Source organism: Microcaecilia unicolor, chromosome 6 (genome assembly GCF_901765095.1).
Source record: "Microcaecilia unicolor chromosome 6, aMicUni1.1, whole genome shotgun sequence".
Lineage (NCBI taxonomy): Eukaryota > Metazoa > Chordata > Amphibia > Gymnophiona > Siphonopidae > Microcaecilia > Microcaecilia unicolor.
This window is the reverse complement of record NC_044036.1, coordinates 285,976,737-285,992,820: the sequence shown is the minus strand read 5'-3', so window position 1 is coordinate 285,992,820 and position 16,084 is coordinate 285,976,737. Positions and strand designations below refer to the sequence as shown.

Below are 16,084 nucleotides of genomic sequence, written 5' to 3'. Positions count from 1 at the left end.
ATATGGCTAAACAGCACGTGACTTAGTCAGGGCCCTTGACTCTTCTTGTGATGCTCCTTCTTTGCCATTTTCCAGTCCTCCATCCTGTTGTTTCCAGTCCCTAACTGTCATTAACCACAATAGAAGCTGCATTCTGCTTTTCTCTTTCTTTTGTAAATATGATGACCTCCAGAGTCTCTGTGAGAGTTGGGCTAAGCTATATAATTTCTGCTTTTTGATAGAGGTCACCTACAGATCAGATTCCACACTGATCCTACCTTCAGACTTCTCACACATCCCCTGGAGGGCAGTTCCTGGCTACAGGCTTACTTTATGCCTCTTCAGGGTGATGCTCTCCCTTCAGGTGACCTTTCTCCTCCATGGCAGCACAGAGGATGCCAGACTGGAGGTGGGACTTCTCTACTATGTCCCTGTAGGCCTCCTCTATAAACCTCTCTGTATTCTTCAGCTTCAGCTCCTCCAAGTCTGCTACTCTAGCCTCCAGAGATTGGACCCATTCCCTGAGTGCTAGGGGCTCTTTGCACTGAGTACACACATATGACTTCTCACCAACTGGGAGATAAATGTGTGACACTCAGTGCAAAAGACTGGACAGCCCCCTTTTCACTATTTTTGAGATGTTTTTCTCTTTTAAAAATTAGCCCCTTTATATGCTAACAAAAAAAGGTATTCCTTAAACTCCTTTGCTAAGTGAACAGAGTAACCTCAGGGACTTTATATTTTTAGTCTGTAAATTGCTTTGACCCTCTCTGGAAAGGTGGTATAGAAAGTTCTTAATAAACTATAAGCAAGTCTACTTTTCCTCAAGTTTAAAAGCAATGTCCCAGCAAGTTCTTACCAATGAAGTTCTCTCCTTCTCTGGAAGTCTTCTCACCTCACTCTTCTAAAAGAGAAGATTATATAAAATAAGAGAAAAATCCCCAGATAATTGTGAATGAAATTCATGACAACATTGATAGAAAAGTTGTCTCAACTGAGCTAAAAATCCTAAGAAGCTTGCAAATTTAGGGGCCCTTTACTAAACTGCGTAGATGCCTATGTGCACTCTACGAGCATCCATTTGGAATTACTGCCTGGCTGCTGCATGGCCCGTGCAGTAATTTCATTTTTGAAGTGCAAAGGTCATTACCACACGGTTAATGCGTGAGACCTTGCCGCTAAGTCAGTGGCTGGCAGTAAGGTCTCAGACCCAAAATGGATGCGCGCCAATTTTTATTTTGCCGCACGTCCATTTTTGGCAAAAATTGTAAAAAGGCCTTTTTTATAGGCACACTGAAAAATGGATCTGCATGTGCCCAAAACACACGTCTATACTAGCTCAGTCCATTTTTCAGCACACCTTAGTAAAAGGACCCTATAAAGAAGAAAAAAAAAAGCTGATGTAGGAGTGGAGAAAAAAGGGGACGGGAGTTGTATAAAGAGAAAGACAGAAATATGAGGGAACTCAAAGGCTTTCAGGCTCATCACATTTGACTGTTTTTCCTTCTGTAATACCACTGATCAGCCTCAATCTCCGAGTTTATCCTCTTCATCATCAAGGATCCCATGCCCGCTTGAATTCTGATGCTGGCTTTCTCTACCATCTACCGTGCTGTATCATCTGTAGTATGAAGAAATATTTTCTGAGGTTGCTTCTAACTGTCCTCTTGTGGCCTCTGGTCTCATAATCAGTCCCTTGTTCTAGAGCAGGGGAGGCCCGCATGAAGGTCAGTACTATCACTAACGGGGCTGCAACACTTCATAATGACAGAGCTACATAGATCTTCTATGATAAATAAATAGTAAAAATTTAACTAAAATGAAAACAAACTGCTAGAGTGGCTATTCTGAAAATAAAAATATAGAATTTAAAATTGCCCACTTCCTGTGGTGTCTTGGGCCGCAGGTTGCCCACTCCTGTTCTAGAGAAGACTAAAAACTACATGCAGTTTTATCTACTCCCTTAGAAATAAAACATCACAAAAACAGGTATCATCATTTTTTTTTTTAATTTGGATTTTGCTCACACCTTTTTTCAGTAGTAGCTCAAGGTAAGTTACATTCAGGTACACTGGATATTTCTCAGTCCCAGGAGGGCTCACAGTCTAAATTTGTACCTGAGGCAATGGAGGGTTAAGTGACTTGCCAAAGATCACAAGGAGTAGCAGTGGGTTTGAACTGGCCACCTCTGGATTTCAAGCCTGGTGCTCTAACCACTAGGCCACTCCTTATGTACAGAAATACTGCCTCAAGTCAATTCTGAGTAACCGGGCAGGATTGGCTGTGGTGCTGCCTCCTCTCTTCCAAGCACCCATCATATTCTAGGATAGGGTTTTCCAAGCCTGTTCCTGGGGACCTGACTGCCAGTCATATCTACAAAATATCCCTAATAAATATGCATCAGAAATATACATATACTGAAAATCCAGTATATGCTAATTTATCTCATGAATATTTACTGAGGATATCCTGAAAGTCAAATTGACGGTGAGGGTGAGGGGTGTGCATTCATTTGAAATGGACTTTCCCATTTCATTTTCTAAGCTGAAATTTAGGGGGATTTTCTGTTGGTAACAGTGCACCCTCTTTATCAATAGATACACTATTGATGATATTGTTCCTCAAAATGGAAAAAAAAATAAAATTAATTCCATAACCAACAGGGGAGACTAAACAAAATGAAAACCTTTGGCCTACATACTCTTAGTGAGGCCCCCAGGGTAGGTTTGGGAAGACCTGTTACATAAGTATTACATAAGTATTGCTACACTGGGACAGACCAATGGTCTATCATGCCCAGCATCCTGTTTCCAACAGTTGCCAATCCAGTGGCAAGATCTCAGAAAAGCTCAATATATTTTATGCTGCTTATCCCAGAAATAAGCAGTGGATTTTCCCCAAGTCAATTTAATAATGATCTATGGACTTTTCCTTTAGGAAGCCGTCCAGACCCTTTAAAAACCCTGCTAAGCTAACTGTCTTTACCACATTCTCTGGCTGTTCTTGGATGTATTTCGTCTAGTGCCACTAGTTTTGCAGGATCCACTTGAATTCTTTTCCATAATTGGAGTGAGATCTTCAGAAGCAGCCTGAGAAGGATACGGGGCATGTGCAGAGATTCATTCTGCTCCCATCACCCCTTTCTGAGAATACTGCACAAACATTTTTCTGAGAAAAAGAAACAGAGCAGGGAGAGGAGACTAAACGAAGTTCCAACATCATAGTTGTATGGGGTTTTGCTTTACGTACACTATAAGTGCCATAGGATAGACTGTTGAAATGTTTCTCTGATTGCATTATAACTCAAGTCAATCTAAGCTGAACTGTGTCTGAAACTGGGTGCCAGTTGGCATTAATTACAAAAGCCTGATTCAGAGAGGTCTGCAGAGTTCAAAATCAAGCCAATGTGTTGGAACAGCACTTGCATGTTTGTCTATATTATGCAAGTATTGTGCAATCCATCTGCCTCTGACATGGACAAAAATGTAAGTACATTCAAAAGAATCTCAGTCTTCAGCCAGGACTCCAGCTACAGCCAGCAAAACCACCTTTGCTGGAGGCTAGTGTAATGCTGTTGAGTAATCTTTGTAATTTGGCTACTAGCTTCCTTTCCTTTATGTCTGATGCAGTTTCTTTTCAGGAAAATCATTGTTCACTTAGTTACATACAAATAAAAGGTGGAACAAACACATTGTAGGTGAGAACTTTTCATTAGAAAAATGTAATTATTATGTATTAAACTTTTGATATCTCTGTTCCTTTCAGGTGCAAGAGCACAGTTCTTGAAAGCTAGTCATTGTAATTGGTCAATAAAATAATATTAACTACAACTTGTTAGATGTTTATTGCCAAGTTTTGGGTTGTTGAAGAGCACAAGATATGCCATGCTAGGTGGGACCAACTGCCCATCAAGCGCAGGTTCCTGTTTCTCACAGTAGCCAATCCAGGTCACAGGTACTTGGCAGGATCCCAAAGAAAAGATCTGTTTCCTTGTTCTTCAGATCCAGAGCTAAGCAATGGCTTTGCCTAATGTGTATGGCTAATAATCACATACAGACTTTTCCTCTAGGAACTAGTCTAAACACTACTGTGTTTAATGCCTTGGTCACATCCCTTAGCAACCAATTCTACAGCTTAATTTTGTGTTGTATGATAAAACTTTCTCCACTTTTGTTTTAAATCTGTTTCCTTTTTAGTTTTAGATAGAGTGTCTCCTATTTTTTACTACAATTTCAAAAAGGTAAACAACCATGTTCTACATACCTGTCCCACCCCTCATGTTGCTTTTATCTTTCCGGGTATCATTTTTTTTTAGATTACAATCAAATCTTGTATTTTAAAACTTTAAAAAAATGTATAACTAAGAATTCACACCCAAAACAGACGTTTTAGCAATGATCGGTATTTGCGTTATTCCTTATGCTACAAAGGCAGAGAAATACCACACAAACAGAAAACACATGTACGCAAAACAGCAAAGCTCCAACTCGTGAGGAGAACAAAGTGTTTATTCCAAAGCATAAAAAAAAAGACCCGACATGGGTCCGTGTTTTGGTGGGAACACTGCCTACGTCAGGGGTTTATTAAAATTGCTCTTTAATAGACCCCTCACGCAGGTGACATTCCCGCCAAAACATAGACCTGTGACTGGTCTCTTTTTTGGTGCTTTGGAATAAACTCTTTGTTCTTCTCATGAGTTGGAGCTGTGTGTCATTCCTCTACTTCTTCAGAGCAAAGGCAGAAAAATAACCAACCAGTCAATATTCAAAATTATATAAGAGGGCAGAGGCTTAAATAGCGCTCTGTGGGCCAGCAACCGATATTCAACAGCATTTAACCAGGCAGTCCCACTGAATAATAGCTCTGAGCAGCCATTTTTAAAGTGGCCTAGAAGGGCATTCAGAGAGTAGGCTTGGGGAGGAGCTGGCAGACCACTGCCTACATGTAATTTGTTTTTTGTTTTTTTTTTCAATAGTGCTCTGCAAAGTGTGGTGAAAAAAGCCTTGTGATGAGAGACGTACGATGCTCTGAAGATGAAATGATGTGTGACCCAGACACCAAGCCACCCACAGAGAAGAACTGCACAGGTTCACCCTGTGATAGACAGTGGACTGCTTCAGACTGGGGACCTGTGAGTAATTTTACAGGGAGTAATGGGCAGACAATGCAGAAATGCAATAAAGCTCTGTAGTCACTGTGAATTGTAGAGTAGAAGCCTGAAGCTAAGAACCTCAAGAAGGAATTCACAAATATAAAGAGGGGTTTCTTAAGTCTTTTTTTTTTTTTTAATCTATTTCTTGCCTAATGATTTCCTTCTCCACCTCATCTTTTGGGCTACTAGCTCAGTTGTGAACTGGGATTAGCAGCCAACACTATGAACTTCATATGCAAATACCCGGGGTTGTTTAACCCTATTTTATATCCTCTCTCGCCTTATGTGGGCCAGCCGTTGTATTAACAGTCCTTCACTGAAGGCCATATACCATACATAATGTATTTTAAAGCTTGCTTTCTGGTCTCCTTATAGAACTTGGGTTTAATTAGCTGACATTTTTGTTGGGCGAGGGGGGTGTAAACATTACCTGGGAAGAACATTTCTGACCATCTCTTGGGAAAGGTGACTAAAGTAGAGGATCCAAAATGCTGAGAATAGCCAATTGCTTATGGATCCATGACATGAAAAATCTGAAAAAGTTACATTTGAACTTCTGTAACTTTTATAATTTTTCACATATCTAACAGAATTAATTAAAATCTCTTATTTTGTTGTTTCTGGCAACTATATTCACCTTTTCCCAAAGATGGTCACATTTTTCAACAGTCAGGGAGCTAAGGAGTTAGCTAGATGGAGTTGTGGGTCAGGGAAGAGAACCATGCAAAAACATTTGAGATCATTATTCAAAAACTTCTGCAGTTCTTTTGAAACTTTTATTATTTACCATTTTTGGTTAGTTGATTGCTGAGGGACTGTTAATATTTACTATTTCTATAGTGCTGTTAGGCATATGTAATAGACACCTAAGAGACAATCCTTGCCTGACAGAGCTTACAGTCTATCCAAGACAGAGGGCTTTTCATTTAGTATGGAATGGATTAAAGCAATATGGGTACTGAACAAGTGGATAAGGGGGTTGAGAGTTACAATCAGCCTCAAAAAGATGTGCTTGTAGTCTGGATTTGAATGGGACCAGAGCTGGAACATATCGTCTATTCTGGGCATACAGCACAGCAAGATGGAAGGAATAGATTCTAGGGTTGGTGGTGAAGGAGAAGAGTACAAATACGAGTGACTTACCTGATGAATGGAGTTTCCAGGGCATGGTGTAAGGAGAGATAAGATAGGAGAAATACCGAGAATGAATGCACTTGTAAGTCAGTAAGAGGAGTTTGAACTGTATACAGAAATGGATAGTGAGCCAATGGAGTGACTTGGGAAGAGGATTATGTGAGTGTGGAGACACCGGTGGAAGATTTTTTTTTTTAAGGCTTTTGCTATACCACCAAGTGCTGCTGGGCGGTTTAGAAATAAGCTTAGTGAAACTACAATTGTAGATTTATTTGTTACATTTGTATCCCACATTTTCCCAGAGGATGAAGCAATGGGAAGGAATTAGTAACAGAGTGAGAGAGGAGGGAATGAGAAGAGAAAGAAGAGGGTGGAGAAGGGAGAGAATCACAGGGAGCAGGAGGGTGCTACAAATGTGACAGGCAAAAGGAGGGAAAGGAATTGGCCAAATGCGACGTAGAATGGCCAAGTCTTCATCAATTCCTTAAAGTTGTGAAGAGAGTTTGAGTCTTGAGTTTCAAAGATATGAACTAAGGTAATGGAAAGCAGTGTCTCTGGAAAATCAAATCAGAGACAAGATGGTGGGAGAGTAAGTAGTGCAGACTAGAAAAATGAGTGTGAGCCAGGATGTATGGGGTAAGAAGATCTGCCAGATACAGAGAAGACTGAAGTGCAATTTCTTTAAACACAAAAGTAAGAATTTTGAACTTGAGGCAGGCCAAGACTGGAAGCCAAAACTCAGAAATTGGTAAGGGAGTTAACATGATCAGTGCGGCATGCATTGAGAAGTAGCTTAACAGCTGTCAACTGAATTAGCTGGAGACGGTTAAGGGATACAAGGGGTAAACCATTGTAAAGAGAATTGCAGTAATACAATTGTGTCATAATCAGTGGAGTTCCTAGGGGGGCTGACACCCGGGGCGGATCGCCGATGCGCCCTGCCCCCCCGGGTGCAGCGCCCCCCCCAGAACAGCGCGACCCTCCCCCCGGGTGCCCGGGGGGGTGCCGCGCGCCTGCCGGCTCTTCGTTTTCATGCTCCCTCTGCCCCGGAACAGGAAGTAACCTGTTCCGGGGCAAAGGGAGCATGAAAACGAAGAGCCGACAGGCGCGCTGCACCCTCCCAGTGGCGTGCACCCGGGGCGGACTGCCCCCACCGTCCCCCCTTGGTACGCCACTGGTCATAACCAACACTAGAATGAGTATATAGATAAGCTTGAGGGGGTGAATAGATCTGACTGTATGTATGCAATAGAGAGTAATGAAAATGAGCAAATTACATTATCAATTTGTCTTGCAGCAGAATTTTGAAGAGATGGTTCAGTGGGAGACCTGTGAGGAATAGGGTGCAGCAGTCAAAGCAGGAGATAAGGGTTTTGGTAGTGTATCCAGAAAGGAAGTGACAAATTTTGGTGATGTGTTACATAAAGAAAGGGCCGGTTTTAGCAATCTGTCAGATATCTGCAGAAAAAGAGGGCAAGGAGTCAAAATGACCCCAAGGGCATATGGGGGAGTGTAAATCCTGCTCTTCATTTTTTTTTTCCAGCTCATGCTTCCCAGCAAAGAACTGCAGAAGGCTGCTCTTTTTCAATTTTCTTTTTCAGTACACAGACCCCCCCAAAATTAATAGCGGTTCTGCTGATGAAAAGCAGATGAACACTGGTGTAAACATAGGGAGGAAGTAGGGCAGAGGGGTGATACTCACAGTGATGCACAGTGTATATAATAATAAATTGTAGTCTCATCCTACTGTAGTGGAGGAGTAGCCTAGTGGTTAGTGCAGTAGACTTTGATCCTGGGGAATTGGGTTTGATTCCCACTGCAACTACTTGTGACTCTGGGCAAGTCACTTAGCCCTCCATTGCCCTAGGTGCAAATAAGTTCCTGTATATAATATGTAAACTGCTTTGAATGTAGTTGCAAAAAAAACACAGAAAGGCAGTATATCAAGTCCTGTTCCTTTTCCCTTTCATAATTACCTTCTCTTATTCCAGTGCTCTGGAAGCTGTGGGCAGGGAAAAGTGGTCCGACATGTATACTGCAAGACAAGTGATGGGCGTGTGGTACCCGAGTCTCAGTGTAACCTGGAAACAAAGCCCCTTGCTATACACCCCTGTGGAGACAAGAACTGCCCTCCAGACTGGCTGGTGCAAGACTGGGAGAGGGTAAGGCTTTATGCACCAACATTAAGTACTGTCTAATTGGAATATACAGGGCTGGCCCAAGGAGGTAAATGATGCTGCAGGTGAACCTTCAGCTATGCACCACTAAGGGGCAGCTCATGGCTCAATGTCTTCCTCCACTGCTGTAACCGGCATTTCTCTCTTTCCCTCCCCCCCCCCCCCCCATCTCCGTGGTAGTGTCCAGCATCACTCTTGTTGCTTCCTTCCCCTACCTTTACCCCCACCCCCACCCCATGAGGTGTTCAGTGCTTTACTGCCCTTCCTCTAGGGCAATGATGCACCAGTTAACATTTATATCCCTAGGCAGCTGCCTAGTGGATGGGCTGGTCCTGGGAATACACCACCATTTACCAGCTGCTGTTTTATAAATCGATAATGAACTGAAAGGAAGATATGATACAAAAATTCTAAAACCTAGCAGACTTCAATAAAGGTCACTGAAGGAAAGCTCAGAAAGTAGGAGTTGTCATTGGATTTATTTATTACATTTGTATCCCACATTTTCCCACATAGCAGTAGGTTCAATGTGGCTTACAGGTTCCGGAGAGGAGAGTACCAACTCCGGGAATATATACAGAGTAGAAAATAGAGTTACATTAGGTGCAAGGAAGCTGATAAGGTTCCGAAAAAGAGAATACAACTCTGGGATGAATATATAGTAGCATATAGAGAGAAGTAATCCCAATGAGGCTGATAAGTCTCCGAGGATGGGACTACAGCTTCTAGTGAGCAATACAGAGTAGGATAAGGGTGGAAGTACACTTAATTATAACTGGAGTGGTAAAATTCATACAGTTTGAAGTAATAGGATTATGTAGAAGGGGTATTGTTCATTTCTTAGACGGAAAGATGTGATGCATTGTTCAGGAATTAGTTTGAGTCTGCTGGGTAGGCTTTCCGGAAGAGGTGAGTCTTGAGGTCTTTCTTAAATTTTAGATGGGTGTTCACAGTTCTAATGTTTCTAGGTAAAGCGTTCCAGAGCTGGGTGCAAATGTAGGAAAAGCTGGATGCATATGTTGATTTGTATTTTAGTCCTTTACAGTTTGGGTAATGCAGGTTTAGAAACGTTCTTGATGCTTCGATGATGTTTCTAGTTGGTAAGTTGATAAGTTCGGTCATGTAGGTTGGGGCCAGACCATGGATTATTTTGTGGACCAGAGTACAAATTTTGAATGCTATTCGTTCCTTGATTGGTAGCCAGTGCAGTATTTCGCATAGGGATTTAGCACTTTCAAATCTTGTCTTTCCGAAAATGAGTCTAGCTACCGTGTTCTGCGTGATCTATTTCCTTAAGATCTGTTCTTTGCATCCCGCTTATACGGCGTTACAGTAGTCAACATGTGATAGTACCATTGTTTGAATTATGTTATGGAAAGCTTCCCTTGGGAAGAATTGTTTGATCTTTTTGAGTTTCCACATTGCATGGAACATTTTCTTCATGGTGGTGGCAGAGGCTTGGCTCTCCAGGATTAGATTGGTGTCAGTAGTAATTCCAAGGATCTTCAGTTTGTCCAATTATTGGGAGAGTACGTTCCGGGGTTTTTATGGATGAAGGGAGGTTTGTTTTGTGGTGAGAAGAGAGAATAAGGCATCCATTAAGCTTAAACTAGTCTTTATTGCAACAGTGATTTCTGTTGGATTAGAGTTGACCAGTATGTAATTGGTGACATCATCCGCATACAGGAAAGGATTAAGATTATGCTTGTATAGGGCATGAGCAAGGGGGATCATCATCAGATTAAATAATAGGGGTGAGAGAGGTGAACCCTGGGGTACTCTGCAATCGGTACTCCATGATGGTGATATGTTTGAGTTTGCTTTTACTTGATAAGATCTCGTGGTTAGGATGATGAAGGGAGGGAAGTTCAAAGGAATGATAGAAAATACTTTTTTCACTGGGAAGGTAGTGGACACCTGGAACACAGCTCACACAAGGGTTTCAGGACCAGCTTAGTGGCAAAATTCAAGCATATATAAAATGGCTTATAAAGAGGAATGTAAGACAAGAAGATAATTTCAAATGGCAACCTCCCAGCAAGTTTCCCTTTGCAACATTGGATCAGCCAGGACAAGAGTACATGGACTTTTCATCTGCATTGTAGATGAAAGGACTGATGTACTTTTTCACTGGAACAAAAAATGGTGGTGGTGGGATAAACTATACATACAGAGGAGAGGAAAGATTTTAGTCCTGGGAATTTACCTATGTAACTTCAGTGGAAGTTAGAAGGGAGGGAGGAGATCACAGCTTAAGACCCATGACAAGAAAGTAGGCACACACACAAATGGGTAACCCAAGAGGCCTTCTATCAACATCTTCTTTTACATTTAGACATATTGAAGTGAAATGGAACTTCTTACATTTAAAATGTAGCCCAGGTGTTTGGCCCGCTAAACTACTTTCTAAAATCTCCCCAGGTTCTGCTCCTCACCTTCTAACTGATTGAAAAGAGCCTCAGTTAGATCCACATGTATTCTAGTGCTCCATCTTCCTTTTCTTGTATGCATTGTAATAAAGTGTCGTGATAAATAAAATCTCTCTGTTGCCCTGTCAAAAGTGCATCTTGAACCCTCTTCTCCTTCATAGTGTAACACCACTTGTGGCAGAGGTGTGAAACAAAGGATTGTCCTGTGTGTTGAGATTGCAAATGGGAAAGTGAAGACTCTGAATTCTGCAGATTGCAATGCCACCAGTAAGGCCTTGGAAGAGACTACCTGCTTTGAGAGGCCTTGTTTTAAGTGGTACACAACTCCATGGTCTGAGGTGAGGTGGGTGGTGGGGTGGGGAGGGGTGAAAGAGGAGGGAAAGGATGTCTGTTGCACTGATCAAAGTGAAAGTGGTTTGTGGCGTTTTGGGTAAAAGGATTCCAACTAATTCTGAATACACGATTGCCCTGAATGTTATGAATCAGATGCATGGTTTGCAAAGCTGTGAGTGAAGATGAAGAAAATCTAGCCACAGTGGTAGCACCTTGGAACCCAAAGTTCTCACCAACATGTTTTTCCAAGTTGTAGAAAGGTTGATTGTTGCAGTTGTCTGAGTCTTGCTGTGTTCTAGTAATTGGAACCAACATTTCAACCTTGCACTGTAGCTTCTTTCAGGGTGGATGTTGTTTGAAACTTGAGACCCCATGCTAGCCCTCACCTTATAGAACAGCTATCAATAGGGACTGGAGGAGGAGGGGGCAGAAATACATTGAAGTTTTTCTAGCTGCATCTGCCAAAAGGCATCTATGTTCTATTATAGCCAACACTGAACATTTATTTCCACTTCTTTCTTGGCAGCAAGTACAGGCCTGGTGGTCAATCCCATGAACTAGGGAATGACTTGCAGCAGAATGAACAAAAGGTTTCAATAGAATTGACACATCATAATCCACTCTGTATCTTCCAGAGCTGCTGCTGTTATTGTACAATGGCCAGAAATGAATTGGATGTGGTAGTCTGTGCCAAGGCAGTCATTTTAGGTGCATTGATGGCCTTTGCTGTTTATGAATCCTGCTGTGTTGGAATTGTGTGCAGAGATGAAAGCAAATTTTCAGCTTCCTCAGGATGGAAATTGTCATATGAAGTGAAAAAGTTAATCCTTTAAGTCTGTCTAAGGCAGGGGCGTAGCCAGACTTTGGCGGGAGGGGGGTCCAGAGCCTGAGGTGAGGGGGCACATTTTACCCGCCCCTGGTGCTGCTGACCCCTCCCCGCTCCCGCCTCCACTTTTGCCCCCCCCCCCCAGCGCCCCTCCTCCTCCCCTTTCACCCCTTCTTCCCCCTGCCACCACCAACCCTCCCCCGCCGCCACCGTTGGGTACCTTTGTTGGCGGGGGTCCCCAACCCCCGCCAGCCCGAAGTCCTCTTCAGTGCCAGTCTCTGGCGCGTTGCTGATCTGGAAGGATTCTGTTTCTGTGATTCCTCCTGATGTCCTGCATGTAGGAATGTGCAGGATGTCAGGACTCACACAGAAACAGAATCCTTCCAGATCAGCAACGCGCCGGAGACTGGCACTGAAGAGGACTTTGGCTGGCGGGGGTCGGGGGGTTGAGGACCCCCGCCAACAAAGGTACCTGGAGGCGGTGGCAGGGGAGGGTTGGCGATGGTGGCAGGAGGGGGGTCAAAAGGGTCAGCGGTGGGGGAGGCAGGGCCAAATCTGTGGGGGCCCATGCCCCCTTGGCCCCACGTAGCTACGCCCCTGGTCTAAGAACTTGGAGTTTGCTAAAGTTTGACTAACAGGGAGGAAACATGGTGTTTTTTGAGCCTGAATGTATTCAGATTGGTTTCTTCTGTAAGCTAACTTGGACCTACTCCGTCCTATGCACTACATTATGCTAGTCTTTCCATAACTCTCTATGGTATAAAACAGCATCACAACTCGAACAGGGAGGTGCTGATTTCCCAGTTGTATTCAATAGCTTGACATCTCCTCTTCTAACATAAATTCTCTCTCTTGTCCAGTGCTCAAAAACATGTGGTGTGGGTGTAAGGATGCGTGACGTGAAATGCTACCAGGGACGGGATATTGTGCGTGGATGTGACCCACTGGTGAAGCCTGTGAGTAAACAGACCTGTGACCTGCTGCCCTGTCCCACTGAGCCACCAGGTGAGAACTGTGAAACATGTATCTTGAGAATGAGACTACTTGCAAATTCCACAGCTTTAGGCATATTATCAAAAGAACAAAGAAGAAGAAAGGAAAGCGCTCAATCTTAAGAACAATATAAAACTGTGAAGGACATGGAGGGTATGGATTGGGAGTAGGGAGAAAGAGAGGAAAGGGAAGAGAATGGCTGAAAGGTATGGAAAGTATCATAGGAGGAGAAAATGAGCATGTGAATGGGTAAGAGGATGATGCAAGTTGTGAAATGAGTGGAGGGTACCGTGTAGGGTAACTATCTGCTTATTTTCGAAGAAGAAGGGCGCCCATCTTCCGACACAAATCGGGAGATGGGCATCCTTCTCCTAAGGTCACCCAAATCGGCATAATCGAAAGCCAATTTTGGGCGTCCTCAACTGCTTTCTGTCGCGGGGACGACCAAAGTTCAAGGGGGCGTGTCGGCAGTGTACCGAAGAAGGGATGGGGCGTAGTTAACAGATGGGCGTCCTCGGCCGATAATGGAAAAAAGAAGGGCATCCCTCAAGAGCATTTGGCCGACTTTACTTGGTCCATTATTTTTCACGACCAAGCATCAAAAAGGTGCCCAAACTGACCAGATGACCACCGGAGGGAAACGGGGATGACCTCCCCTTACTTCCCCTATGATCACTAACCACCTCCCACCCTGAAAAAAACAACTTAAAAAACTTTTGTCTTTTTTTTTGGAGTGTGTCCTTTGCTATGCCTCTGTCCCTGTGATGGCAGCTGAGGATGCCCAAATTGAGGATGTTTCTGTGAGAAGGACATCCATGCCTTTACTAGGCCTCTGACACTCTCTTTATTTATTTGGATTTTGGATCACAAATAGCAGCAGTGGGAGTTGAACTGGCCACCTCTGGATTGCAAGACCAGTGCTCTAACCACTAGGCCACTCCCTTGAAATTTGGCCATCCCTGTGGGGGTGGGGGAGGTATGTATGTGTCAGCGGAGGCATAACAAAGGTGTGGACGTCCATCTTTCAAACATTTTGGGCATCCTCAACTGCCCCCCCCCCCCCCCCCCACAGGGATGGCCAAATTTCAAGGGAGTGGAGTAGAGTAGCCAAATGGCCTAGTGGTTAGAGCACTGGTCTTGCAATCTAGAGGTGGCTGGTTCAAATCCCACTGCTGCTACTTGTGATCCAAAATCTAAATAAATAAAGAGGGGGTTGGAGGCAAAGCAAAAGCATTGATGTCCTTCTCACAGAAACATCCACATTTTGGACATCCTCAACTGCCGTCGCTTCCCCTCCTTGGGAAGGAAATCATGTGCAAATGAGCTGACAGCGAGCAGATCATTTGCATGCAATTTCCTTCATGCATGCCCATTCCTTTCTGGATTGGTAAGGGAAGGGTTTTTTCCATTCAGTTAGTGGGACCAGTGCACTATGAATGCTGGTTCCTCCCACAACCAAATTGCTTGGATTTGGTCGTTTCTGAGATGGGCATCCTCGCTTTCCATTATTGCTGAAAACCAGGGACGACCATCTCTAAGGTCAACCTAAATTTCATGATTTGGGCATCCCCGACCATATTATCGAAACGAAAGATGGACGTCCATCTTGTTTCGATAATACGGGTTGCCCTGCCCCTTTACAGGGCCATCCTTAGAGATGGGCGCCCCCGTTCGATTATCCCCCTCCATGTCTACTATACTGAGAGAAATTTCTTGAATGATTCTTGAAGCTGCAGCTTTACTAAGTCTTCCTTTACACAAGGCAAATACTCTGCCTTCTACCAGCTGACTGCCAAATTCCATTTTCTTGTCTAGATGACAGCTGTCAGGACCAGCCTGGAACCAACTGTGCTCTGGCAATCAAGGTGAATCTCTGCAGTCACTGGTATTACAGCAAAGCATGCTGCAGATCCTGCAGGACCACATATACCTAGTGCAAACATAACATTACTCCCATCCTTGTGTCACTAAAGGCAGTAAGAGTGGGCTACCTTCCTGCAAGGCATAAGTCAGAGTTAAAAATAAATGCTCATTTTATATTTTTCCTGGCCCAAATCAAATATGTAAGTTATGTGAATCCGGTAAAATTCCACCAAAATCTGTGATACTATATCATATGATGGGTGCCCTCAAGGGTGTACAGAAATAAGTTATTGAATAAAAACAAAAATTAAGGGACATATGTTTTTATTGGACTAACTTTATATGTTTCTAGGCTAGCTTTCAGAAGCCAAAACTCCTTTCTTCATATCAAAACAGAATAAGCAAAAGATGACAACACTAGAGAAAATAAATCAGTCATAAAAAGCATGCATACACTAGTCTGAGGAGGAGGGAGAGGTTCAAAGATTATCAAAGGGTGACAAGTGGTAGAATTTTATGGCTCATAATGAATCAAAAAGCCCAGAACTATGACTTGGTCCTTTCAAAGTACCTATCATTTACACTTCAAAAGTTTTACATTCTTGAATTGTTTTACAAATTCCTAAGTATTCTGAACATTGAGGCTGTAATCTGGATCCAAGAATTGTTTCCCTTATAAGAGATGTTAACTTTGGTCTACTCTGTGGCATGTGATCTTATGTCTGTGTGTGTTCATGCTTGTGTTTAATATCTGGCCTGTTTCACCATTGCAGCATCCTACTTCACATTTTCTGAATGGAATTATATATACTGCAGAACAAAACAGAGGCGACAATCTGTACACAGATAGTCCAAACAAAACAGGGGAGACCACTGTCCTGTACAAAACGATTTTATTGATCAAACGTGCCCAATGTGGCCATGTTTTGTCTTCCTAGAGGCTGCGTCAGAGGCTTACACCATTAGGGTACCAAAGATCACTTTCACCTAACAATGAGTTCAAAAACAAACAGCAGCAGTGTCACAGTAAAACAAGCAGCAGTAACAGATCTCTGACTTACAGAGCGCCTAAGCCCCTGATGCAGCCTCTCACTTCTTTCACACGGAGCGAGGTTGAGGTGAGGCGCTATGATTTGAATTCATGGGGGCCCGGCCCGGTGGTGGATGGAGGGGGGGGGGCAGCAGCGGGGCCCCGGGG

The 16,084-nt window shown here is 43.3% G+C and overlaps 1 protein-coding gene across 1 annotated transcript in view; it reads left to right on the top strand.

Annotated features, from left to right (window-relative positions):
• Window positions 1-16,007, top strand: part of ADAMTSL2 (ADAMTS like 2) — a 73,715-nt gene extending 57,708 nt beyond the window's left edge. Inside the window, exons 15-19 of the mRNA XM_030207700.1 lie at window positions 4,955-5,110; window positions 8,257-8,427; window positions 11,033-11,209; window positions 12,891-13,035; window positions 14,839-16,007. Coding sequence (XP_030063560.1) covers window positions 4,955-5,110; window positions 8,257-8,427; window positions 11,033-11,209; window positions 12,891-13,035; window positions 14,839-14,957 — 768 coding nt within the window. The 3' untranslated portion in view covers window positions 14,958-16,007. The remainder of the gene's footprint in view (window positions 1-4,954; window positions 5,111-8,256; window positions 8,428-11,032; window positions 11,210-12,890; window positions 13,036-14,838) is intronic.
• Window positions 16,008-16,084: the final 77 nt, after the last annotated feature.